At 37.2% G+C, this 27,499-nt stretch overlaps 1 protein-coding gene across 3 annotated transcripts; it reads right to left on the bottom strand.

Annotated features, from left to right (window-relative positions):
• Positions 1-61: 61 nt before the first annotated feature.
• On the bottom strand, positions 62-24,175 carry LOC140532717 (calaxin-like). Of its 3 annotated transcripts, none has more exons than XM_072651516.1 (7): positions 24,089-24,175; positions 16,658-16,759; positions 13,722-13,877; positions 10,479-10,583; positions 4,564-4,715; positions 1,197-1,301; positions 62-263 (listed from the first exon to the last, which is right to left on the bottom strand). In XM_072651516.1, the coding sequence occupies exons 3-7, from the start codon at positions 13,861-13,863 to the stop codon at positions 204-206; spliced, it is 564 nt and encodes a 187-aa protein (XP_072507617.1). In that variant the 5' UTR covers positions 13,864-13,877; positions 16,658-16,759; positions 24,089-24,175; the 3' UTR covers positions 62-203. The 3 variants fall into 3 exon arrangements, with proteins under 3 accessions (XP_072507617.1, XP_072507618.1, XP_072507615.1); XM_072651517.1 differs by lacking the exon at positions 24,089-24,175 and adding an exon at positions 18,885-18,982; XM_072651514.1 differs by lacking the exon at positions 16,658-16,759 and having other exon boundaries at positions 24,089-24,173.
• Positions 24,176-27,499: the final 3,324 nt, after the last annotated feature.

Below are 27,499 nucleotides of genomic sequence, written 5' to 3'. Positions count from 1 at the left end.
TACTGTTTGTATTTGCTGAGACGTAAATGCCTCATTTTGGCATGTATTTTAAAAATGTAAACACTGTTACTTTCACATTTATTATGCTTCTGCCTTAACACACCACTTCATGTATCTGAATGTTTAGTATGATTCATAATAGAGATACTGTTTAAAGCAGCAAGGATCCATTTTTGATTTGTGTTTGCCCAGGGTTCCGCTGTTTACAGTTGAAATTCATTGTTTATGTCTTTGAATACCAGAGTTTCAAATTCGAGACACTTCTGAAAAACAAAATGGGCCATAATTGAGTGTGTTAGGACACACACACAGTATTGCAATTTAGTTCACATGCATCTTTAACAAGTGACTCATTGAAATACTAATTTTGCTAAAATTTTAACTTTTCTCCCAAACCTAGTTCAGAGAGAAAAAGGCTTGAGCAGTAGTTGGAAAGAAGTTGGTGGTGTTTATAGGGAAGACAGCTGATGGACTGCTAAAAAACCATCTTTAAGACAAGCCATCAAGTCTTCCAGATTTCTCACCCTGTCATCCTCGCACTGTCTTTAACTTTGAGGTCTTTGTTTTGGACCAGACCTGTGATTTCCTCATGTAGGGAACTCCCCATGAGACAGTCCCTCTAACAGTGCCAGTCGGCAGGCACCAGAGTAGCCAGGGGCACTGATGGGTTAAGAGACTTGTCCACTTATAAAACCACCACGTGTCAGAGACTGGACTTGAACCTAGGTCTTAATAGCTCCATGCTAAGCTTTTTACCCACAGTGCCCTGCTGCTCTTACTATTACTTTATATCCCTTTAGACTTGTTCTCCTAGAGCTCTCCCCAACCCGTGCAGAATGTCATCTCCCTGAGGACATGGACTACTTTTTGTTTTTGTATCCACATTTCCTAGTAGTGTCTTGAATAAAGTAGGCACTGACTGCTTGTTGAATTGAATATATTCTTCCTATAGTTAAAGGGGATTCTTTGCAAAGAACTGGCAGCTTAATGAAGCCCACACCCCTCCCACAAGTTAACTCGAATTCCTTCCGAGCAGGTTCTAGGTGGGAAGAAGTGGAACAAAAACCTCATGGCTGCCATATTTAGTGCAAAGAACAAGGAGACTTGATGTGGAAGGAAGGGGTCTGCTCAGGGTCCTTTCTTGGGTCTTTGTAGATGTGGGATGACATACATTAAGGGGGATGGTTGGTTAGTACCTCAATTTCTGGTAAACATGGGCCAAAGACCTCTAACAAAAGATGGTCTTTTTTTACAGCTCGTTCAAAGTCTTCATATGACAGCTTCCCATCATTATCGTAATCCTAGGAAGGAAGATGAGAATTTCTTAGCATGTACTAATAATTTAAGCGAACATTTTTATGGCACTTTAAGTATAACAAAGCCCTTTACAGGTATCTCATTTTATCTTTACAGCCACCCTCAGCAGGAGGTGCTTTTATTATCCCCATTTTACAGATGTAGGAATTGAAGCAGAGGTTAAGTGATTTGTCCACAGTCACACAGCTAGTAAGAAGATGAGGTCAAATTTGAACTCGGGTCATCCAGGCTCAGCACTCTCTACTGTACCTTCCCATCACTTCCCTTCTGTCCTCAATGAGTTTGGTACCTGGCCCACAAGTCTTTCCCCCAAATCCTGCCCTCGTACTTGGGGGGATGTCAACATACATATTGACTCTCCCTCAAAAATCCTAACTACTCAGTTTCTCAACCAGCTCACTTCCCATGAGCTTATACTCTTCCATCCAATCTCAGCCATACACAATTTTCATACTTTTCATCATGTCAGTCACCCACAGATGTACCACTTCCATGTTCAAGAATTCTGAAATCCCCTTAGGTGACCATAATGTGTTGACTTTTCACCTTTCCCTTCCTTCTATAACTCTACTCTTCATCCTCACTGGCATCTCCAATCCCTTGATCCTTTAATTGTCTTCAGGCCATCTCCCCTGCACTGGCCACCTTCTCCTCTTCTCATCTTGACTCCTTGGTGAACCAATTCAACTCTACCCTCTCCTCCTTTCTTGAATACCTTGCCCTCTTATATTTCTGATTACACCCAGCCAAGTCTCAGCCTTGTATTATTGCTACTATCCACCACCTTCAGGTCTACACACATGCTGCTGAAAGAAGGTGGAGAAAATCATGTAATTATTTCAACTGAGTGCACTACCAATACATGCTACATAACCTCCACTGGTCCCTCACTGCTGCTAGGTAATCCTACTATATCTTCCTTATCACCTGCTATCCAATGGTCCAAATCTCTCACCCCTCTTCAAACCTCCCATGGCTCCACCTCCTCTCACTCTCAGCTGAGGACCTTGCCTCATCTTATAGAAAGAAACGGACTGATCACCATGAGCTCTCTTTTTCCCTCTTCCTCAGCTCCTATCAGGTGCTTTCTGCCACTCTCCTCTTTCACCCCTGTTTCACATGATGAGGTGGCCTTACTCCTCACCAAGACTCCTCTCTCTGTTCAACTGATCCCATCCTGTCATTTCTCTAACAGATTTTCAGTTTCTTCCTGTCTACTGGGTCACTTCCTCCTGCCCACAAACATGCCCAGTCGCCTTATCTTCAAAAAACCCTGGCTTGATCCTTTCACCCTCACTTATCATCCTCGATTTCTTCTGCCTTTTGTGGCTAAATTTGAAAGGGCCATCTACAATTGTGCCCCCACTTTGCTCTCACTGTCTTCTTAACCCCTTCCAGTCCTACTTCTGACCTTATCATTGCACTGAAACTGCCCTCTCTAGAGTTACCAGCAGTTTCTTAGTTGCCCAGTTCAGTGGCTGTTTGTCCATGCTCATTCTCGTGGACCTCCCTGCAGCCTCTGATACTGTTGATCCCTCTGTCCTCCTTGATAATCTTCTCTTCTGGTTCTCTTCCTGTCTCCTCTGCTGGATCTCCTGACATAACTGTAGAGATCCCTCGGAATCCTCTCCTGGGCCCTTTTCTCCCTCTCTACCGCACTTGGTGTTTGATCTCCTCAGCTCCCTTCCAGAAGCTCCTTGGGGCCAAGGTGTATCTGATCTCTTTTTATATTGCTCAGGCCAAGCACAGTACCTGGCACATGGTAGTAGGCACTTATTAAATGTTTATTGTCTAGTAACCATTGTACAACCCAGATGTGTGTGTATATGTAAAAATATAATGTGTTCATATACATACATAAACATGTATGCACACATGCATGTGTATATGTCCCTATACATATACGCATGCAACATGTATATATTCAGCAGTGGGTAACTAACATTGTAAGGAAAACTACTAACATTACAACTAAATCAGACCACTAAAATCCAGCCTCAGACACTAGCTGTGTGATCCTGGGCATGTCACTTAACCTCTATTTGCCTCAGTTTCCTCAATTACAAAATGGGAATAATAACAGCACTTACCTCCCAAGGAGGTTGTGAGAATCTCATGATATAATGTTAATAAAGTGCTTAGCACAGTGAATAGTACATAGATGGTACCTGATAAATGTTTGTTTTCTTCCTTCTTATTTAGAAAAAAAGAAAGTACTTGGACAGGAGGTAGACTGAAATATGCCTTTGTGCTATTTATAAGATTTTACCAAATGAACTGATAAAAGATCAAAGTACTGTGGGCCACTTTACATTAAACAGTCAAGTATTTTGAGACAACCTGCTATTATTTATACAAAGCTGTGTGTGCTGAACGTATGAAGAGTTGCTAAGTATAAGACATGATCCCTTCCTGAAAGAACTTACATCTAATTGAGGGACACAAAGTACATCAAATAATTAGCAAAACTGTATAATCAAGCTCTAAATTTTATACTAAGCTCAGGAGTGAGATAAGGGACAGAACAATGTGTGCTAGAGTCACAAGGGAAGACCTGGTAGATGAAAAGACATTGTAGTTGGTCCTTATAGGATCTGACCAGACACCAACTGTATGTCTCTAGTCATGTCACTTAAATCTAAACCTCTCTTGGCCTCAGTTTCCATATCTAAAAAAATAAAAAGGGTTCCCACTCCATCCATTTGATCCTCAACAATCACCCAACAAGGCACATAAGATTTCACAGGTATCTGCATTTTATAGATGAGAAAATTAAAGACCAGGTAATTTTCATTTTACAGATAAGAAAGGTTAAGAAAAATTAAGCACTTTGCCAGTGACCATTCAGTTAACAAGTGTCACAGGGAGGATTCTAACCCAGGTTAGACACTTAGCCTAGCGTTCTTTCAACTATATGCTAGCCCCACAAAACGCCCATTTATCAAGATTAATTTAATGCAGTGATGTCAAAGAACTGGAGGGGACTAGTGTCAAGGGAACTAGACAAAAGACTTGCAATAATCCAGGTATCAGCCCTCGACTAGAAACTAGCCTTTGTCCCCCCAAAATGGCATTTTGTGAAAGACCGAATGTTTGATAACAAAACAGCCTTTGTTTGATGACGAATTGTGTGATCTAATACCCGAGAGTTCTGTTTTATCTGTTGTCTATGGTGGAAAACAAGTCATTGTTTTGTTTTGCTTTCTCTGTTCAGAAGACTAAATCGCTGTTTTTTTGCAGACTCACCATTTTCTTCAGTGTTATTTCTACTAACTCCTTTATTCCTTCATCTGGATCTTCTTCAACTGAATGTCTGAGGAGACTGTTCTTCAGCATGTCAAACATTTCATCTTGGGAAATGTATCCATCCCCATTCAAGTAATAAACTTGGTAACAATCTTTTTAAAGCATAAGGAAAAGCATTACTTTTAGATAAACAATTAACATTGTTTCATTTCCTCTCAACTATCACAATGTATTCTATCATCAGTATTATATTTTATAAAATATAGGAGGCAAAGTGGCCCAATGGAAAGAGCACTGAGCATCATAGCAGCATAGGACTAAAGTTGTTCTTCAGCTGTATTAAGTGTTGGACTGGATGACCTTGAAAGCTCCTTCCAACTCTCCATCTATGGCATGGTACTATTTGTAAGTGGAATACAGCAGCACCTTTAAAACATGTTCTCAACAACTAATCAGGATTTATACTAGGAATCCAAGGATTATTCAACACTGGGAAAACAACAAACATATCAGAAAAATCTATAAATCACTGATCATGTCAGTAAATGTAGAAAAAGCTTTCAATAAGATGACAGCCATTCATGATTGAAAATAAAACTAAGAATAGGAAGAAACAGATTTTTCCCTCCTTACACACGAAACAAGTATTTAGTTGAAAGCTAGTGGAAAAACATTAATCTCTGCTAAAAGGGAATCTGAGCTCCGGAATTCCAAGCTGCAGTGAGCTATGCCAATCAGGTGACTGCACTAAGTACATCATCAGTATGATGAGCTTTTGTGTGTGACTATGGGAGGGGAGGGGAACTAGGTTGCCTAAAGAGGAGTGAACTAGTCCAGGTAGGAAATGGCTGCTCCAAGCTCCCAAGATAATCAGATTGAGACTGGTCTATTCCTGAATTTACAGACTGGCCGAGAAAAGGAGACCCAGTATCTAAAACAAAAAAATAAAACATTAGGTCCATTACCACTTCAAACAGATACAAAATAAAGAGGCACACTTCCTAACTTTTTTTGACATAAGAAATGTGAAAAATTACGGTAAGACTGGAAAAAAAATTAGAAGGATTACCATGGACAATGAAGTAGTGAAAACATTATTTGTAAATGCCATGATTGTTTACCTGGAAAAGCACACATTTCAAGAAAAGAAGAGAATTGCAGGATATAAGAGAAATCCATTAAAAATTATTTGCATTCTTGACAGAGCTAAGATGGCAGAGAAAAGGCAGGGATTTGCCAAAGTTCTCCCAAATTTCCCTCCAAACAACTTTAAGTAATGCCTTAAAGTGAATTCTGGAGCAGCAGAATCCACAAAAGTATGGGTGGAAACAATTTTCCAGCCCTAGACACCTTAGAAGGTTGGCAGGAAAATTCTATAGCACTGGGTAGGAGTGGAACATAGTCAGCAATCAGCACAGTCTAGCTATGCACAGCAGACGATGGCCCTGCAAGACAGTAGCAGACCTTGTGGGCAACTGAATTAACAGCAACAATTTCTGGAGCTCTCACGCCATAGAGGATGAGTGGGCCAGACAACTGGTCAGGAGGAGATTTACAGGGGTCTCTTTTGCTGGCATTGGATGCAGGATTTTATTGCACTGGCCATATGCTGATAAAGGTTGCAGTTCTGGGTCAAAGTCCTGGAGTGAGGAGGAGCACTAGCACCCCAGAGGTTGGGGCCAGAGGGGAATGGTGACCTTGGTCATAGTTCCAGGGCAGATAAGAATGCTTGTGATTGCTTAGAGAACAGCGCACAGACCAGGAGAGTAGTGAACACATCTCTCCTTAGACCATACCACTTTGAAAGAACTGAAAATTTAAGGGCAACAGCATGAAAAACCTAAAGCCTGGGATAGTGCTCCCTGCACCCTGAGGGCAAAGCCCAAATTTAAAAAGCATAAAGTTAAAAGTTAAGCAATAAGATGGAAATATGAGCAAACAACAACAACAAAAAAAACCTTGACCACAGAAAGTTACTATAATGATAGGAAAGCTTAAAACACAAACTCAAAAGATGATGACAAAGTCAAAATACCTACATCTAAAGCCTCAAAGAAAAATATAAACTGGTCTCAGGCCCCAAAAGAATTCCAGGAAGAGGTCAAAAAGGATTTTAAAAAAATAACTGGGATAGAGGGAAAATTGAGAAAAGAAATGAGAATGATGCAGGAAGATCATGAAAAAGCAGTCAAAAACTTGGTAGAAGATGCACCAAAAAATAATAATAATACCTTTAAAAAAACAATAGGCCAAATGATAAAAGAGGCACAAAAATCCACTGGCAAGAATTCCTTAAAATGCAGAATTGACCAAATGAGAAATAAGGTACTAAAGCTTGTCAAAGAAAATAATTCCTTAAAAATTAGAATTGGGCAAGTAGAAGCTAATGACTCCATGAAACATTAAGAAATAATAAAACAAAATCAAAAGAAGAAAAAAGAGAAGAAAATATTAAATATCTCATTGGAAAAACATCTGACCTGGAAAATAGATTGAAGTGAGATAGTTTAAGAATTATTGGACTACCTAAAAGCCACGATCAAAAAAAGGCTAGACATTATATTTTAAGAAATTATTGAGGAAAACTGCCCTGATATTTTAGAACCAAAGGGTAAAATAGTAACTGATCAGCTTTTGAGATCCCCAGATGAAACCTCCTAGGAATATTATAACCAAATCCTAGGGCTCCCAGGTCAAGGAGAAAACATTGTAAGAAGTCATAAAGAAACAATTCTAATATCATGGAATCACAATCAGGATGATACAAGATTTAGCAGTTTCTCCATTAAAGGATTGGAGGGCTTGGAATATGATATTTCAGAGAACAAAAGAGGTAGGGTAACAACCAAGAATCACCTGTCCAGGAAAACTAAAAAAAATGGACATTGAGTGAAATAGAGGACTTTCAAGTATTCCTAATGAAAAGATCAGAGCTGAATAGAAAATGATTTTTAAATACAAGATTTAAAGAAGTAAAAAAAGGTAAACAAGAAAGAGAAATCATTAGGGATTCAGTAAGATCAAATTGTTTACATTCCTACATGAGAAGATGGTATTTGAAATTCCTAAGAACTTTTTCATTATTATGATGTCTAGAAGAAGCATACATTGACAGAAGGCGTGGGTATGAGTTGAATAAGATGAGATGATATCTAAAAAAATAAATTTAAGTGATGAGAAGAAGAATGCATTGGGAAAAGGAGAAAGAAAGAAGTGGAATGGGGTAAATCATCTCACATAAAAGAAGCATAAAAGAGCTTTATAATGGAGAGAAAAATGATGGAGGTGGGAGTGGACAATGCTTGAGCCTTACTCTCATCAGAATTGGTTTAAAGAGGGAATAACATATATACTCAGTTGGTTATAGAAATCTGTCTTACCCCACAGTAAAGTAGGAGGAGAAGGGGATAAGAGAAGGGGGAGGGGCTGATAGAAGGGAGAGTGAATTGGGGGAGGTGGTAGTCAGAACAAAACATTTCTGAGGATGAACAGGTTGAAGGCAGAGAGAGAGAGAGAGAGAGAGAGAGAGAGAGAGAGAGAGAGAGAGAGAGAGAGAGAGAGAGAGAGAGACAGAGAGAGAGTAGGATAAGCAGGGGGAAATAGAATAGAGGGTAATATATAGTAATTATAAGTATGAAAAAAATTTTATAGCAAGTTTCTCTGATATAAGCCTCATTTCTTAAATATATAGACAACAGAGTGAAATTTATAAAGAGTCATTCCCCAATTGATAAATGGTCAAAGGATACGAACAGGTGGTTTTCAGATGAAGTAATAAAACTATTTATAATTATATTAAAAATGTTTTAAATCACTATTGATTAGAGAAATGAAAATTAAAACAACTCTGAGGTACCAACTCATACCCATCAGATTGGCTAACATGACAGAGAAGGAAAATGACAAATATTGGAGGGGATGTGGGGAAAAGGAGACACTAATGCATTGTTGGTGAAGTTGTGAACTGATTCAACCATTCTGAAGAGCAATTTGTAAGTATACCTAAGTTGTGGAATATAACTGTGATGGAACATCATTGCATTATAAAAAATGATGAGCAGGATGCCCTCAGAAATAGTTGGATTTACATGAAATGATGCAAAGTGAATTGAGCAGAACCAGGATAGTGGACATGGTAACAGCAATATGTACAATGATCGACTGTGAATGACTTAGTTATTCCAAGCAATTATGATTATCCAAGATAATTCCAAAGGACTTATGATGAAAAATGCTATCCATCTCCAGAGAAAGAACTGATGGGGTCTGAATGCAGATTGAAGCATACTATTTTACTTTATTTTTCTTGCCTTTTTGTCTGTTTTCTTTTACATCACTAATATGAAAAGTGTTTTGCATGACTGCACATATATGATCTATATCAAATTTCTCGCCTTCTCAATGAGGAGAAAGGGAAAAGAGAGAGGGAGAGAATTTGGAACTCAAAATTTTAAAAAATGATTATTAAAAATTGTTTTTACATGTAGTTGGGGATAAGTGAAATATTAAATATATTTAAAACTATTTGCATTCTTATAGGGTAATAATAAAATCAAGAAAATATTGAACATGACCAATTTATTTTAAAAATATTTGCAAATGTATCTAGACACATAATCTTTATAAAGATAACACTAAAGTTGTATTTAAAAATAAATGGGAGGTTTAAATAATTGAAAAAAATTCAGTGTCTACAGAAGTCAAATCAATATGTGAAAATGTGAAATGTGCCAATAATTCCTACATTTATTATTATGTTACAATACATGTATCATTATTATAATAATCCATACATTATTATGATTTAATATATTATAATGGGCTGCATTATTGTTGTTGTTTCAGTTGTGTCCAATTCTTTTTGACCCCATTTGGGGTTTTCTTGGCAAAGATACTGGAGTGGCTTGCCATTTCCTTCTTCAGCTCATTTTAGTAAAGAGGAAGAAACTGAGGCAAATTGGGTTAAGTGACTAGTCCAAGTTGAGGTTCAAATCTGTCTGAGGTCAGATTTGAACTCAGAAATATGAGTCTTTTTGACTCCAAGCCTCACACTCTATCTACTGAGCCACCTAGTTACCCATAGATCTTTGTTACAGAACTAAATCAGATCAAACTGAAACCTAGATATGGAAAAACTGGCAAAAATAGCAAGTGCAAATTTTGAGTAGATGGAGCTGATAAGTGCATACCAGCCTTTACAGATTTTAAAGCATTATTAAATAGTTATTAAAACTATGAAATCTTAGGCAAAAACAAACCTAGATCTGTGGAACAAAATATAAATGTCAGAAATAGAACAAAATGTGTACAAAAGAATCAATTAGTTAATTAATTTTTAGTTTTCAACATTCACTTTTATAAGATTTTGAGTTCTAAATTATTCCCCCTGCCTCCTCTCCACCCTCCCAAAGAAGGCATGCAATCTGATATGTTATAAATGTACAATCATGTTAAACATTTCTACATTAGTCATGTTGTGAAAGAAGAATCAGAATAAAAGGGGAAAATGGTAAGAAAGAAAAAGCAAATAACAAAAAAAGAGAAAATGGTATGCTTTGATCTGTATTCAGACTCCACAGATCTTTCTTGTGTGGATAGTAATTTCCATCATGAGTCCAAAAGATTATTTTTTAAAAAAAAAGCATAAGCATTACTCCTGAAGGCAAACAATTGAAATTTTGGAAGCAATGAGCTGAGTGAGAGAAGTATTTTAGGGACCAAGTTGTTCTATTTTGTTTTTGAAGTCATATCATGTTTGCAGTACATTTTTAGAGCCAGCCTGTGTGAGGCACTAAAAAACACTTAATTGGTTAAAGATTTAGAGAATGCTGATATACCAGGTTTTAAAGCGCTGAAGGATGAAATCAAGACTAGTTATGATTGCCTAAAATAATACTCATGCCAGAAATTCTTACATTTTACTTTTTCTTCAAAAGTTCCTCGGAGAAATATGGATAATCCTTCGACCCACTCGGTTATACTGATGTGATTATCACTGTCTTTGTCAAAAGCACCGAACACTGAAATGTAAAGAAGGTGTAGGCTTACCAGTACTGAAATTTAGAGACAAATTCTTATTCTTGTTACAATTCCATAGTATACATATTATAATTACATAGTAACCATAGAAGATTAGGAGTTATTTACCTGGGGTCTATGTATTAGTTTTAAAGTATTCTGATAACTATTTCACTATGATTGGCTTCTTTTTTAAATTCTATATATTTTATGTATGTAAAAACATTATTCTGAGACAGTGTTCATATGCTTCACCAGACTGACTAAGAGGTCTATTAACCCCCCAAACAATTAAGGACCCCTGTTTTACATAGAGAGAAGTAAAATAATTTCTACCACATATTAAACAAAAGTTTAGATAGTTTACTTCCTGGTAATCCTAAAGTTTTAGTATCTTTAAAAAATTGCTTTTCTCATAAGAAGCACTACATTATAGCAAATGACAAAGTATACCTGGATTATTTTAAAAAAAGCTTTTACAAGAGGAATTCCAGACTTAGTGCTATTCAATATGTGGTCAATATTTTTTTTTAGAATGAAATAAAGCAGGCAGATTTTCTAATAATTAAATTATAGACTTAAAAGCCATCCACAAAAAAGCAATCCTACAAAATAAAAGGATAAATCTTACATAAGACTTTAGTATATGACAGAGCTAAAAACAAATGAATTAGCACACGCCATACAAGCCAAGAAAATTTTGTCAACTCTTATACCCTTAGCATGTTGTACTTGCGTAGGATATAATGTCTAAAGGTGAGAGAACATTGGACTTAGATTCAGAAATAACTCAGATTCAAACCCTTGGTCTAATATTTACATAAGGAGAGAGGGGACTAAATATATAGTCCTTACCACATGCCACACCTGGCACTAAGTGCTCTTTCTAAAAAAAATATTCTGGGATTTTATAGAAGGGGAAACTGAGGCAAAGAAGGGTTCAGTGACTTGCCCAAGGTCACACAGTTAATGGGTGTCTGAGGCCTGATTTTAACTGAGATCTTCCTTACTCCAAGCTCTGTACTCTATCCAATTGCCACCATATACCTCTAAATGAGGAAAATTCTTTCCCTATGAGATGGTATTATATGAGATGGCATGAGGTAGTATTATTAATCTGAGATACATTTTCCCAGTGAATGTTTTTTTAAAATCATTTTTAAGGGCTATCTTTTGAAATAATGTCAGTGATGGTAAAGGTTAGGCTTGCCTACCAGTGCAGAAGCACTCAAAGCTCTCATGGGGGCCATTGGAAACACATGGCCTTGGAGACTAGAGAGGATGAAGGGGAGGAGTAAAGCGCCTTCTCTCTGAAATCCATGACTTTGCCATATGGCACCAAATAGCGAATCCTTTGTCTATTGAGGCCTGTGTTCCTCAGATACAGGAGGAAGGAGTGGCCATTTTGACCAAACAGAAGAGAAAATTCACAAGATATACATGTGAGGGCCAATATACATTTGGAACCAAGTGACATTGTACAATTTAGAAATCCTGGCCTTGATCCAGTCAGCATAAGTGGTTATTTGAAGTGAAAGAGATGCTTAGGTTGTAAGTCAGGTATGCTGAAACCAGGGACTGAAAATTTTAGTGTACTTATGGTGGACTAAAACATCAGTGACAGGAGTCAAGTAAGCACTCCCAAGAGAACATCCAGTCTTTGTCAAGAAAGAGCTAGGAGTCAAACAGGCAAACTGATCAAAACTATAGTGATCAATGAAGCTGATAAGATTTATAAAGAAAATCTTTGGGGGGTACAGATTGTATGTGTATATGTAAAGAGGTGGGGAGAAAAGAGAGAGAGGGAGAGGGAGGGAGGGAGGGAGGGAAAGAGGAAGGGTGGGAGAGAGAGAGAGAGAGAGAGAGAGAGAGAGAGAGAGAGAGAGAGAGAGAGAGAGAGAGAGAGAGAGAGAGAGAAAGCATTAGAAATTGAATTCATTAGGAGAAGAATGTGGTAAGACTACCTCATGTTTTACACACACACATACATATACATTAAGTATATAAAACTTCAGCTTTTAAGTTTTAAGTGTATGTGTGTATATAAATACATACATATATTATTTAATATATATTTAAAACATGGTATAGATCTACATTCTTCTAATGTATTCAACGCCTAAAGCAATATTATCTGTATGTGTACATACATGTATGCAATAGCCCAAAGATTTTCTTTATCTATACATGCATATATACATATATATGCACATACTTAAAATATGATATAGTCTTTCCTCATTCTTGGGAAATGAAAGACAATGAGTAATGTGACCGACTATATGTGAACCAGGCATCTAGAGTTTGTCTTAGGGTTTGTCAGCCTTGATCTACCATTTCCTCCTTCCTGTCAGAATGCCAAGCTTGCCCAAGCTCTCCATTGTTCTTGACCAAGTGATCATCAAGCTCTCAAGGACCAATTTCAGGAAATATTTCAGTACATTTCAGTTGCTTTTTGTTTTTGTTTTTAAAGAATCATTATCCCCATGGCTAAAATGTTCACCTTCACCTCCATTTCATAGAACTCTTGGATTTCTTCAAGATTCAATTCAAATGCCACTTTCTGTAGGAAACCTTTTCCAGTCCTCCTGCTAGCTTCTAACACCTTGCCCTCCAAAGTTACCTTCTATCCACTGTGTACACATCTTTGGTATAGCTATTTATTTACACGTTGTCTCTTTATTAAAATGTAAACTCCTTGACAGCAGGGGCTGTTTTTGCTTTCTCTTTGTAGTCCAATGCTTAGTCCAGTGTCTGGCACAAAAGTCAGCACCTAAATGGTTACTGATTATTAAAAACAGGAAGGGAAAAAACAAGCCAGAACCATGTAAATTTTTCATTTATTTTAAAAAATATATTCAGTGCCAGTCATAGCAAGTATCTTCAGGATTAAATGTTATACTCACCATATATGTTTTTGAGGTGAAAAAATTAAGCAAATTTCCCAAGGAAACTGTTCTAATAGAATCCTTTATAAAATAGACCAAGAGTCCATTACACTTTCATAGGATAGGAAACTGATCACTGATTATCCTATAAAAAGCACTTTCATCTAAAACGCTCCCTTATCATTTAGGCTGCCAGGAAAATTTGTACTTCATTGATGAAAAGTGGCACTTACAGTTGCTATGGCTTCTTACCCCTGTTCATAAGCATGTCATCAGTCATTCCAAATACACTGTGCAGGATGTTTCCAAACTCACTGCGATCCAGGCCTCTTTGGATACCTTGTTCATATCCTTTTTCCATAAATGAGTAAAAAAGTTTCACAAGACATTCCATCTCATTTTGGTTGACTGTGAAATGAAAAGGGAAAATTAATAAAATTTTAAGTTAATGTAATATGAAGAACGATGGATGAAGGTCTGGGGAGAGGTGTGGCCTAATGTTTTTTTTCTTCTACTATGTTTAACCTCTCATACCCTTATTTTATTTTCATTTATAAAATAAAGGAGTCAGGCTAAATGATCCCTCACCTTTTCTAATTCAACATTCTAATTACTGAGTTCTAAATTCAGTTCAGTAAGGATATACAGCAAAGTAATATCTAGGAATTTTTGTGCTTTGGGAAAGTATGATAAACTATGCCCTTGGTGAATAGTCCCCTTAAGAAAGAGAGCTGGCATTTAGATAGCATTTTGAGGTTTGCAAAGTACTTTACAAATATCATTTCATTTGATCCTTACAACAGCTCTGAAAGTGAGTGTTATAATTATCATCCCCATTTAAAACTGAGGAAACTGAAGTCAGTGACATAGCAAACAAGTGCCTGAAGCTGTATTTGAACTTGTCTTTCTGACTCCAGACTTCAAACTATCCATTGTGCCATGTGGCTACTGCCTTATAGGAGGAATGTTGGAGTAGGGAAAGGCACAGCCTACCATTTTGGAGCTTTGCATTTCAGCTATTTTGCTTAACTAGATCTTAAGTTCTGATGTTTCTCTTTTGCTGAAGGACTACCAATGCTTTTAGCACCCTCTAAATTACTCTCTCTGGGAGAAAAGATCCATATTCTTCCCACTCTAGTTGCCACTCTGATGTCTGGTACTGAGCAAGGGGCTGTGGAGATTTTATATACATACATAGATACACATGTATGTATATGCATGTATGCACACACATATATACACATATATGTACACACATATGTATGTGTACATATATACACATACACACATACCTATACGTGTGTGTGTCACCTTTCCTTTAGAAACTTACATAATTTTGCAGTTGGCAAGGTGGACAAGATTTAATAAAATCTGTAGAGGATATGAGATGGTATATAATTTGCTTTAATTGAGTTATTCTTTAGTGATGCCTTTTGTTTTTTTGTATCACATTCCTTTCTGATTACATACTTTTCCAACTCTTACCCAATGAACCTTCTCTTATAAATAAAAAAATTTAAAAGAAAAAGAAAAAAGTTGGGAAGAATCAATGTTTCTACTGCCTCTGGCAGGATGTGTAACATTTCATATTCATGGTCTCTCATCTCTGCAGAGAAAGGAGGTAGGTATACAATTTTAAACTCTTCCTTGAGCCCAGTCTTGGCTATTTACTAAGTAGCACTTGGTTTTGTTTTACTATTCTTTCCATTTATATCCCTCTAGTCATTGTGTATATTATTTTTCTGATTCTATTTAATTTATTCTACAGCATTTCATATGTCAAACTACATTTCTCTAAGTTCTTCATATTCATCATTTCTTACAAGGCCATAAGAATTGATAACATGCAAGTACCAGCTGCTTTTTTTGGCCAATCCCCAAGGCATTTACTTTATTACAATTATTTACTAACACACACACACACACACACACACACACACACACACACACCCCTTTACAATTAATATATCAGGGACTTTTCTGTCTTCACATTTCTTAGCAAGCATTTGCTTAGCAGTAGGATCTCTGGGTCAAAGGGCCATTTAAAAAAAAATCATAATTCTGAATTGTTTTCCCAAGTGATTGGAACAATTCCTGACTCTACCAACAGAATATTAGTATGTCTACCTTTCCATAACTCTTCCAGCCTTGACTGTTTCCCTCTTTTCTCATCTTTACCAGTTTGCTGGGTATATGGCAGAACCACAGAGTTGTTTTAATTTTAATTTCTCATTACTAGTGATTTGGCATGTTTTTTTATATGGTTGTTAATAGTTGCAATTATTTTAAGAATGGTTTGTTTATACCTTATAACCACTTAACCATTGGATAATGGCTCTTAGATATGGAGAGTTCTTGGTCTTTAGAACTTGACCCTTTTCTACCTTACACATCACTGTCCCTCCACTTTCATTCTGTGATCTAGCTCTCCTGGTCTTCTTCCTGTTTCTTACACAGGACAATCCATGTCCTAACGCTTTATCTTTGTCCTAGCCATCTCACATTCCTCAATGCTCTCCCTCTTCACCTCCACCTCTGTTTCTTGATTCAGCCTAATCTATACCCAAAACACATCAAAGAAAGAGGAAGAGGACCCATTTGTACAAAAATATTTGTAAGTAGCACTTTTGTAGTAGCCTTAAACTGGAAACTAAGGGGGTGGCCACCTATTGGGGAATAGTTCAATAAATGGGGATCTGTGCAATTGTCAATGGGATATTATTCCATAAGAAATGACAAAATGGATCATTTCAAAGGAGACTGGAAAGATGACTGTAATTTTATACAGAGTGAAGTGAACAAATCTAGGAGAACAACTTACACAGTGACAAGACTGCAGAGAAAAAGTAGCTTTGAAAGATATTAGAATTTTGATTAAGGCAATTGTATCTGCTTGCTTAAACACGTAGTCTAGGGCAATAATTTTTAGGTTTAAGCTGCACTTGTGGTTCCTATTCCTTAATGGGGAAGAGGTGCCCCAAACTAAATACCCAAGGCTTAAATACCCTTTTCACCAAATGCCTGTTCTACAATGAATACACATAGCAAATAAACTCATTTATTCAAGTAGATAACAAAATTAGCATAAGAGAAAATATACATATGAGAATATAAAACCAGACAATAACGAATGAGGATGCCCACAGAGAGTGAAATAACTCAGCTCAACTGACAGTCTCAGAGCTTACCTGAGAAGAAATTCCTCAAAATTTCTAATGTGGGTAGACTGGAACACGTTGGTTCTTTTACATGTTGGTTTCTTTCCAGAGTTATTCTCTCTCTTCAGACACCTGAAGAGGTTTTGGAATTGTGTGAATTCTCTACTGAGGCTGGAAGTCAGACCAGGATCTCTCTTTTTTCAAGGTCTTAACAACTCCACCCCTCATGCAGGAGTGGAACATTGAATAATCTGTCTCCACCAAAGAGGAGATTTTATGTAAAGAGCTTTGAGCCACCCATTACACGATGAACAACAATGACTCCAATAGACCAAAGATGAATTATGCCAACTGTATCCTTCCAAAGATGTAAGGGACTTAAAATGCAGAGAGGAGGTCATTCATATTTGGACATGGACACTATGGGAATTCGTTTTGTGGGAATGTTCATGTTTATCGAGAGGGTTTTGATTATTTTTTGTCTACTTTTTTTGTGTGCAGTGGTAGGAAGAAATAATAAACACTTTGAAATAAATTAAAAAACACGTACACCCATATCCACATATGAGACCTAACTTCCATCTTCTGCAGCAGACCTTTCCTGGTGCTCTCAGCTGTTATATCTTTCCCCTTTAAGGTTATTTTCTATCTACTCTTTATGTACCTTGCACGCACCTATTTATTTACATGTTGTCTCCCTCCTAAGAATATAAGTCAAGGCAAGGGTTTTTTTTTTCCTTTTTTAATATTCCCATTGCTTAGCACAATACCTGGCCAACAGTAACCACTTATTAAGTGAGTGTTGATTATTCCATTATCAGACTCCACAGTCTGCTGCCAACTCATCTATGTATGTGTGTAGGTTTGTGAGCCTCCTTCTCCATTACAGAAATTTTCGATGATATAGAATGAGGGGACCCTGCTTCCATTCAAAGCATGTGGTCCAGGAACTGGAATCTATACCAGAGTTTGTTGGCAGTTATGCCCCTTGAGTTATTGCAGTTCTGAAATGTGAATCTATATGCACACAAATATTTTAGCATCTTTTTTCATAGTAGCCAAAAAATGGCAACTAAGGGACTATCCTATTGAAGAATGGTTAAATAAATGAAGGCATACAAATGTAATGGAAAATTATTGTGCACTAAGAAATTATAAAACAAGCAGTTTGAGAGGAAACAAGAGGAAAATCATTATGAATAATACAGAGTAAAATGAGTAGACTTAGAAGAACAATTTAAACAATGGCAATATTACAGATAAAAACAGCTTTGAAAGACTTTAGAACATGGGTCAGTGCAATAATAAGATGCAAGAGTCCAGAGGACTGAATATGAAGCATGTCTCTTGCCAGACCAGGTGATAAACCTAAAACGCAGAAGTACATACATTTTGGGGCATGACCATTGAAGTAATTTGTTTTGCTAGACTATACTTATCTATGTTGCGGGTATTTTTTTTAATAGGGGGGCAAGGGGAGGGACAAAAAACTGCATGTAAAAACAAATAATTGGAAGTTAATACCATAAAAATATGAACCTGAAGGAGAAAATGTCTATACTTTTTGTCTACACAGATTACTTCAAATTTGAGCCCCAGGGACCCATGTGGCAGAGGGGAAAGAGAAGTCCCATTTTGGGGGGATGTGCTTGTACTTTCCTTCTCAGTAAGTATCCCTTTGTAAAAGTTAATTGATGTTAGTTGGTTGTTAGTGAGATCATGATTTTAATAGGTTAAATTATATTGGGATGCTAAACACTGGAGATGACATTGACAGAAAATAAACAGGGTAAGGGATTAATCTGGTATTCAAGATGTCCTACTGCCTCTCAGGAGTATCCTTAGGGGGTGACTGTAACAGCAAGCACCCTAGCTTACCCAGGATGACCTGCTAGTATGGGTTCTTGGATCTGCTTTTCTTAAAGGGGTCAAGCCTTTTAAAGAGTAAACCATCTTATTTTAATCAAGCACATATATCATTCACTTAGTCCAAGGGGAAAAAGTCAGCACCCTGAACTTCAGAGAGAATACAAACAGAAATTACAAGCAGAAATTGCAAACAAAGAAAATAGTATAAAGACCAACAGACAGGGTTTCTGTCTGACCATAAGCAATACATACATCACAGATCAACAGACAGATTGAACTGTCTGACCATTACATACATAGTTACCAGAGAGAGAAGCACCAACATCTGGGTTTTCAAAGTGGAGGAAGGGGGTAGGGCGAGGAGAAGGAGGGGCTCTTTAACAGCTACCTTGAGTCTCATCTGGCTAAATCACAAGACCATTCTTCCAATGAATGAGCCCCAAAGCAAAATGCTAACGTCAGAATATATAGAGAGAGAGTTAGAAGGCATCACAACCCACATGCTTCAGCGCCTAATTACCAAAAGGTGTGAAAGCCTTCAAGCAAGCAAACCTCCCTTAAGCAAGTTTCCCTTGATGGACTCCATGTGAGGTCTATTAATGCATGGGGAAGATTTTCAACTCTCATTAGCATTACAGTGATATAGCTAGTCATGGGGGGATCCATTCTGCTAGTATGTAGGTTGAGAAAGCAAGTGGCAATCTCACCACACTGGTTTATTATTGATTTGGATTACTTGCCATTCTTGATTATCTGTTTAGTCTATTTCACTTGTCTACTTTTCTATTTCTTTAACCAGTCCAAAGAATTTTCATGGTCACTATTTTATGACATAATTCAAGTTCTGGAACAGAATCCACCTCCTTTCCCCCAAAATTTCAAAATGTTTCTCCTAAGATTCTAGTTCTTTTGTTCCTCCAAATGAATTCCATTTTTACTTCAAGTTTAGAAGGTTCCTTCCCTTGATAGTTTGATTGAAATATTTGTTAGTCTCATTATTTTTACTATACTTTTATAGTCCAAGCAGGAACAATTAACATTCTTTTAATTAAGTTTTCCTTTACTTCCTTTAAGAGTGCTTTCTAATTTTATTTATATAACCACTGAGTGTGGTTATATAACCACTGGAGGATATTTTAGGAATTTTTTAGTTATTTTGAATAGGATTTTCCCTTTTATTATTTCCTTGTGAATTGTGTTATTATCATAAAGCAATGGTAATTGTTTAGATATACTTTATATTCTACTATCTCACTGGAGCTATTGCCCCTTTGCTGCTTCTCTGGTATTTTCTAAGTAAACCAATAGGTTGTCAGAAAGTGAATTTAGTTTCTTTTTACCTGTTTATACCTTTATTTTTCTTGCCTCATTACTTTCACTAGCATTTCTAGAACTACATCCAATAACAGTGGGGAAAAGGGGTGTAATCCTTGCTTTGTTCCCATATTTATTGGGAAACTTTCCAGTGTTTTCCTATGGCAAATAATTCTATTTTTACATATGTTTTATCATATTAAAAGTGACCTTTTATTACCTATGCAATGTAGGGTTGATTTTTTGTTCAGCATTATTGTACTTTGTCAAAACTTTTCTCTGCATATAATCATGTACTTTGGGGTGGGTTTTTTTTTTTTTTGACAAATCGTTGCTTTCCTAGTGTTGAACCATCTTTGCATTCCTGGGTATAACTCCAGCTTGGTTATAATAACATTTTTTTGACATATTGCTATAACATTTTTGATAGCATTTTATTTTTTGCATCAATATTGGTTAGTGAATTATTGGTCCATATTTACTTCTGTTTCCTTCATCCTTCCCTAGGACGGGCACCGTCAGTAAGGCAGAGCGTTTTCATTTTTCAGTTTTTATGTATGTATTATTCTGTATTTATAGGTATTACGTATGTATTGTACAATTTGTGCATATACTAATTTCATACATTAATTAAATGTATGTAAAACAAAACTCATCATCCTTGATGTAGCTCAATGAACTTACCATTTAAGTTCCATTTCATCTTTAAAGGCTTCCTAACTTTTCCAGCTCACAATGATTTCTCCATGATCCAAACATCTACAGCATTTTTGTTCTACAGCACACATTTTATTTTTTGGGAGGCAACTGAGGTTAAGTGACTTGCCCAGGGTCACACAGCAAGTGTAAAGTATCTGAAGCTGGATTTGAACTCAGGTCCTCCTGACTCCAGGGCCAGTGCTCTATTGTTACCTAGGTGCCCCTAGAGCATACATTTTAGCAAGTAATTATATACCATCCATATATAGGAAAGATGATCAAAAGACACAAACCTAAATCAAAACATAATGGCATTTTGACTAGTAAGTAGGTCAAAGAATAAGCCAAAAATTTAATAACTGAGACAAAATGATGAAATGATATACCAAAATTTCTGGGATACAACCAGGGATGTGCAGGCAAATGTATAACAACCAGCTGTCCAAAAATTATAGCAAAATTTAGATATCTATATTCATAGGGACTGGTTTTCTTAGGTATTCTCTTTATGGCTTGTTCAACTTCGTTTCCTAAGATTGAATTGTTTATAATGTCTATTTCATGTTCAGTTAATTTGGGTTATTTTATATATTTATAGGTAATCTCATATGTCTTTAACTTCCTGAATTTTGCTAGCATATAGTACTTATAGGTGCTACAATAAGTAGTACTGACAATTCACTTCTCGTTTTTATTTTACCTGGTTAATTTTTCATTTTGGCAATTTTCTTTCCCTATTTTGTTTTCATCAAGGTTAGCTTTTAAAAGTATTTGGAATGCTGTCTTTTCAAAGAACTAGATTTTGGTTCTGCTTATCATTTCAATAGTCTTATTCATTCCTCCTGTAATTTTCAATGTCTTTTGTGCTTAATTTTCCAGTTTTTAATATTGATTTAATTTTATTTTATTAATGTATCTTTTCAGATATATTTTTGCTTCTGAATAATTTTTGGATAGCTAGCTGTTACACTTTTGCCAGCATACCCTTGGCTAGGGGTGGGGAACCTGTGGCCGCATGTGGTCCTCCAGGTTGCAGGTTGGAGGCTGTATCCCCGAAATTTGGCATGTCATCTCATAATTTTCTCCCATTTATTAAATTTTTGTGATTTATTTTTTGAGTACTCATTATTTAAAATGTTAAGCTTTGATTTAGGTTTATAAAATTTTTGTGTTCCTGTATACAGATGGCATATAAATTACTTGCTAAAATGTAGGGTTTGGACCAGAAATGTTGTAGATGTTTACATCAGGGAGACAACTATGTGAGCTGGAAAAGTTGTGAAGGCTTTAAGGATGAGATGATGAAATGGGACTTAAATGGTAAGGTGATTAAGAGAAGAAATCAATGAAGATGCGTTGTTTTAGGTAAGTTATTGTGCTTTGATATATAAACTTCTGATATCTTTATTCAGATTAGAGTAAGAATGTTTCCATGGAAAAATTTAAAAGTCATTAAAATTACATACATATATATGTATGTGAACACACACATACATACATAAACACTATTACATGAATGTAAGAATGAATTACATAATGTAACTGTGATTAATACATGACTTCTTTGATAGAAATTATAGCAAAGAACTATCACATTCCTTCCAGAATCCAAAGACATCCTGCTTGTTTAAAAAACAACAAACCTTTAAAATGAAAAAAGAAGAAAGTAGACTTGGTGGGGCCACTTTGTTGGGGCCCACTCTTCCCAAGGACCCCGGTGGTAAAGGAGACAGTGTGATTCACCAAAAAAATCAACTTCAAGCAAAATCAACTACTCTGCAATAGTTTATTAAGCATTAATTATGTTAAAGGCACTGTGTTTATCACTGAAGATTTAAAGACAAAAGTCAAGCAAGCTTTGCTCTCAAGGAGCTTACATTCCAGTAGGGAAGACATCATGCATGTATTTACACATGTGTGAATACATATGTATGTATACAGAGGAAGAGACAGGGAAAAGGGCTGTACTTGTAATTTCACTGGTATAGGGAACTCCTGGATGAGGAACCTCTCTCCACCAATGCAGGTCTCCACCTTCTCTGTCTTGAAGTGGAACATTTTAGATATGTAAAGTTCTAGATAAAAGGGCATGGCAGAAAGGAAGTGCAGTACCAGGCAGAAGGAAGGGACATTGCTAGGGAACAGAGAACTGATGGACAAATACAAGTCTTATTTTTTTTTTTAAACTATAACAGACAGAAAAGAAAAAAGCCTGGAAAATAAGGCTGAGGTGGAAAACCTAAATGACCTACAGAGCAGAAGGGGTGACCTACAGAGTTGGTATGAAAGGGTGACACAAGAGGATGCCTGCTCTCCATGCCCCTGAGGACAAGACCTGAGGAAACAAACTAAAACCACAGTGAGGGATGTAAATGAGATAAGAGGAATGCCTGATAGTAAGAGCCCATACGATGATATATCTAGAGCTGGGAAGGGACCTCAGAGTTCATCTAGGAGGCCCAACACCATTTCACAAGTGAGAAGGGTTAACTAATCTGCCCGATGTCCCCAAGAGACTAAGTGGTAGCGCCTGGATTCCAACTTCAGTCCTCTGAGAACAAATCAAATCACTTTCCTGCTGTTCCACCCTCCCTTTGTTAGATACTCAAATAACTTCTTGAGTCTTTGATGGTGTGAATGCTGTCTTAGCTGAGAGTTGATTTTTCTCTCAATTCTATTAATTAAACTCAATATTATCACTATGTGCATCCAGTATTTCCCTTTAGGGACTGTGAACATCTGCCAATTCATTTTTAAAATGTTGGTGAAAATATTTGTAGGCCATAGAGAGAACAATAGACTTGAGAAGTGTGGAGTCGACTGAGATGTTCCCAGTGAATTCCCTTTTGCTCTAGGTGATTTGAAGTTATACACAAAGTAGAACAAAAATCATTTCTTGCTATTCCAATATTCTTGGATTCTCTGGATATACTTGTGCACCCAAGATCTGATGACCGTGACCAGACCAGAAATTGTCACATTTTGGTTGGACCTGTCATTTCATCAGTATGGGAAACTCCTTCAGTTGTAAGGGATTCAGGGTGAGGGTGGTAAGAGTTCCGTAATCTAGTGGGCACCGAGAGGCCAAGTGCATTGCTCATGATGAGCAGAGCCATCCTGCTAACATTTGCCAGGGTCAGGCCTTGAATCTGAGTTATCCTGACTCCATCTGTCAATTCAGCCACCCTGCCTCCTGAAGCATAAATACTATTATTTTGTTGTTGATTTAGCACAAATCTTTTAAAAATTTATTCCCAAGCAGCTAAAAGGGTAGTAGAATGTTGTATACTCCCTACAATGCTCCTCAGTTTGGTATAGAGGGGAGTCTGAATTCATGGAACTATTCAACCCATACTTGGTACGTGAACCCTTGTAACTTCTCAGAGATCTGGGCAGCTATTTCAGATTCTAAATTGCAGACCTGCAGTGGCAGAGAGTTTCTTGTACCAATGAAATCACAGATCCAGGCCCTAGACCTCTCTTTCCCAACAAGGAGTGAAAGCTGCTGTCCCATGGAGGCAGATGTCATGCCCAGCTGTTCGAAGTTAAGCAGTAGCTATATTTCCTGCTAGAACTCACAGTGTGTGGCTGCTTTGCTCAGGGCGGTCACCACCTTCTTGAGGTCTCTCAAGTCAATGCCATACATCAGTCTCTTCAGACTCATGATCTGAGTCAACAAAACCTCAGCGAGTGTGGGTGATGGTACTGAGGCTTTCACAGACACTCCCTGGGGTGGCTACAGCCAGGACAGAATGTCGTCATGCCAACAACTCAGGAACTAAACAAAGATGATTCTGAAGGCTAAACTGGATAAATGTGGCCATTCTAGATAGCAGGAAAAAACAAGCCAAGTCTCTGGAAGAGAAGGGGAGGCTAAATCCAAATGAGAAAGCAGGGGTATCCAACATAACAGCAACAGGTAATCGATTGGATTCTGGCTGCCAGGTAGGTACTAAGTCCAGAGTAGATTCACTACCAAATCCCTATTAGCGCTCGTTTCCCTCATGTGTTTGACAGACTACACTGATCATCAGATACTTATATTACATGCTGAAGAAAGTGAAATGTGTTAGGATGCTTTGAGTTGTTTCATTTGAGAGATAATAAGGTTACACAGCTTCCTTGGGGACATGGTGGGATAATTTCAGGTTGGCTCCAAGGGAACTAGACTTGAAGGTTACCTACAAAGCAGAAAAGGTCCTGGCCTCAGGCCTCTCAGTACAGCCACTTCCTTTGTGATTTTCTGAAAAGAGCTACAATAAATACTGTTCCTTTTCCATCACCCAAAACTCCTTTAAAAATAGGCAGGGGACACATATGCTTATTACTTGCAAGATGTGCCTGTGGTCTTCCAAGAGAGGTAAGATACTAAAGTCCAAATGATCCCAAGGTCTTTAGGCATTTCTCATATTTCCCAAACATTCACTCTTTACAACATATCCTACAGTAGGAATGGGTGAGGGAGGGGAGTTTTTTCCTCTTTTTTAACCATAAGTATCCTAGGCAGTCTGGTTTACCTTGGTATCAGGACTCAGGTTCCAATCATAGGCCTGACCCCTCCTAGCCATGTGACCTTAGGGCATGTAGTAAAACGAGAATGTCTGTACCACTTACCTCCTGGTTGTGGTGAAGAAAGCACAATCTGTCAACCTTAAGGTGCTACATCAATCTGAATTATCATATGATCATCAAAGATGCTTCCTGCTTATTGAATCTAATTAGGTAAAAACTCTTCTACCAAGCAGCACTTTCTGCAAAGTTCAGTCAAGGGACCAAGCATCTTGCGACCTCTACAAAGCAGAGGCTGCTTCAGCAGAAGCTTCAGGGGAAAATAAGAGTCCTTTTATTTTTTTTAATTCAAGATTAGGCAGGAATAATTTGACTTGAATCTGTTATAACATTACATAGCATTAGTTTTGGAGAGTTTCAGCATAAATAAGTATTTTAGTTGGACCAGACACTTAATCCTGGTTTCTACTGGGATAACTCTGATAAGCCAATGTTCAGAGGAGGGCAAACAGGCTGAGTCCCAGCCTTTAAGATCATTCTATACGTGGACAGATGGAACAGGACTGTTCAGCCTACAGATCTGGGGAGACAAAGTAAAGATCTTAAGCCTTTATACAACAACGGGATGAACTTCTGCTTGAAATAAAGAACTTCCTAATAATTACTGTCATTCAGAGATGGAATGAGCTGCACTGGGAGGGTGAGGTGCATGTTTGTCTCCAAGTCTCCTTCATTTCAGGCAAAGGACAGATGACTCTTGTCACCTGTCAAGTATCTTGGAGAGGAGAGATACTAGTTAATGCATGGGTTGCACTGGACACCCTCTGAGGTCTCTTTCAACTTAGATGCTGACACCATGTGAGGAAAGTTGGTTCAAATTCTAATTGCTGAATTCCTATCAACTGTGAAACACTGAACATTGGAGCATTTATGTTTAAGGTTTGCAAAGTGCTTTGAGCTTTATCTCATTAACTCCTAACAACAACAACAACACAGGGAGGTAGGTGATATTATTATTCCTATTTTACAGATGAAGACAGTGAGGCAAACAGCCATGAAATGACTTGCCCAGGGTCACACAGCTAATGTTTGAGGCAGCATTTGAACTCAGGTCATCCTGACTCCAGGCTCAGTTCTATCCACTGCTCTACCAGTTGCCTAACATCCTCCAGCCTGCGCCTAGGCTCATCTAACCTTTGGTGACTACAGAAATGTTGCTGAATTGATTGCTATTATAAAAAGAACCCTAAGGTTCCAAATGGTACATATTTTTCTTTGAAATGTAAAAGTGACTCTTAAATGGCATTAAATTGCTGAGGACTTCCCCCCATTCCAGTTTTTCTAGATAAGGAATTTCTGACTTGATCTTCTTGGATTTTAAACCAAAAACCTTTAACAAGAAAAACAACAATTGAATCTTATCACTGAGGTCCCAGAATAGCACTTTCCAATTTAATTTTCCTGAGCCTCTATTGTACTCCTCTTTCACATAAATAAATTCATCTGCTCTTGAATGATAAATTCAGGCCCTAATGTTTTTGGTCCCCAATTCTAAGCAATAGTCATCTGTACACTAGATAAAATTCAGCTTGGGAGAACCTTATTATATTTTCTAAAACCCATCCTGATAATGTCTAGAAACCAGAAATAGGAAACAGTAAACTAAAGTGTCAAATCAGTACAAAATCCACATTTGTACCCAAGCACTAATTCCAAAATTATTCGCTATTTGCTATCAAGGGATTTCCTCATGTTTATAAAACTAGTAGTCAAACTTATAAAACTTAGGAAAAAGGCAAAATCTGTGAATACCTTAGTAAGAATTTGGAATGAATATAATTTATAAAACACTAAAACCCTATCCATTTTTCTCCCTGCACCTTTTATTGGAGGACTGTGAAAGGTAGTAATCAGATCAACAATAAAATAGTCTGGCTTTCTTTCTACATAGTTAAAAATGCAGAGCAGCACTAAAATAACGAGCAGACAACAATCACTGTCTCCAGGTAATACATAAATACCCAAGGCAATGCCCAATGATCACTGCTCCTGGACAAGTCTGCAAAGCTTGACAAAAATAATCTGAACATAAGACAGCTAATGAGAGAGAGGTGTTTTATACATGTTATAATCAGTACTTCTATAGTAATACAAATCATCTCCTATAGTTACCTTTTTACATTTTTGTTACAGACCAATGGTTAATTTGTATACAAAATGTCATTCTTCAATTTCCTATTTCTTGGTTGGCACCAGCATCACTGCCATTCCAGAAATGACTAGGAGCGTTCAGCTCTCAAGATGAACCCTACTTAGCGACCTGATGTGTGATATTACTAGAGGACTCAAAACATCTCTTCAGAAACCTGTTCTCTCCTGGCTGGAATGATGGAGGCAGGGAGGGGCTGCTATGCAGTTGATCTCCCAAGTGTTTTCTGATTTTCCACTTTCTTTGTGACACACAAAGGGAGCTGAAATGAA

Source organism: Notamacropus eugenii, chromosome 3 (genome assembly GCF_028372415.1).
Source record: "Notamacropus eugenii isolate mMacEug1 chromosome 3, mMacEug1.pri_v2, whole genome shotgun sequence".
In the NCBI taxonomy this organism is placed as follows: Eukaryota; Metazoa; Chordata; class Mammalia; order Diprotodontia; family Macropodidae; genus Notamacropus; species Notamacropus eugenii.
The sequence above is the reverse complement of the archived record's forward strand: the minus strand, read 5'-3'. Positions and strand labels throughout refer to the sequence as shown.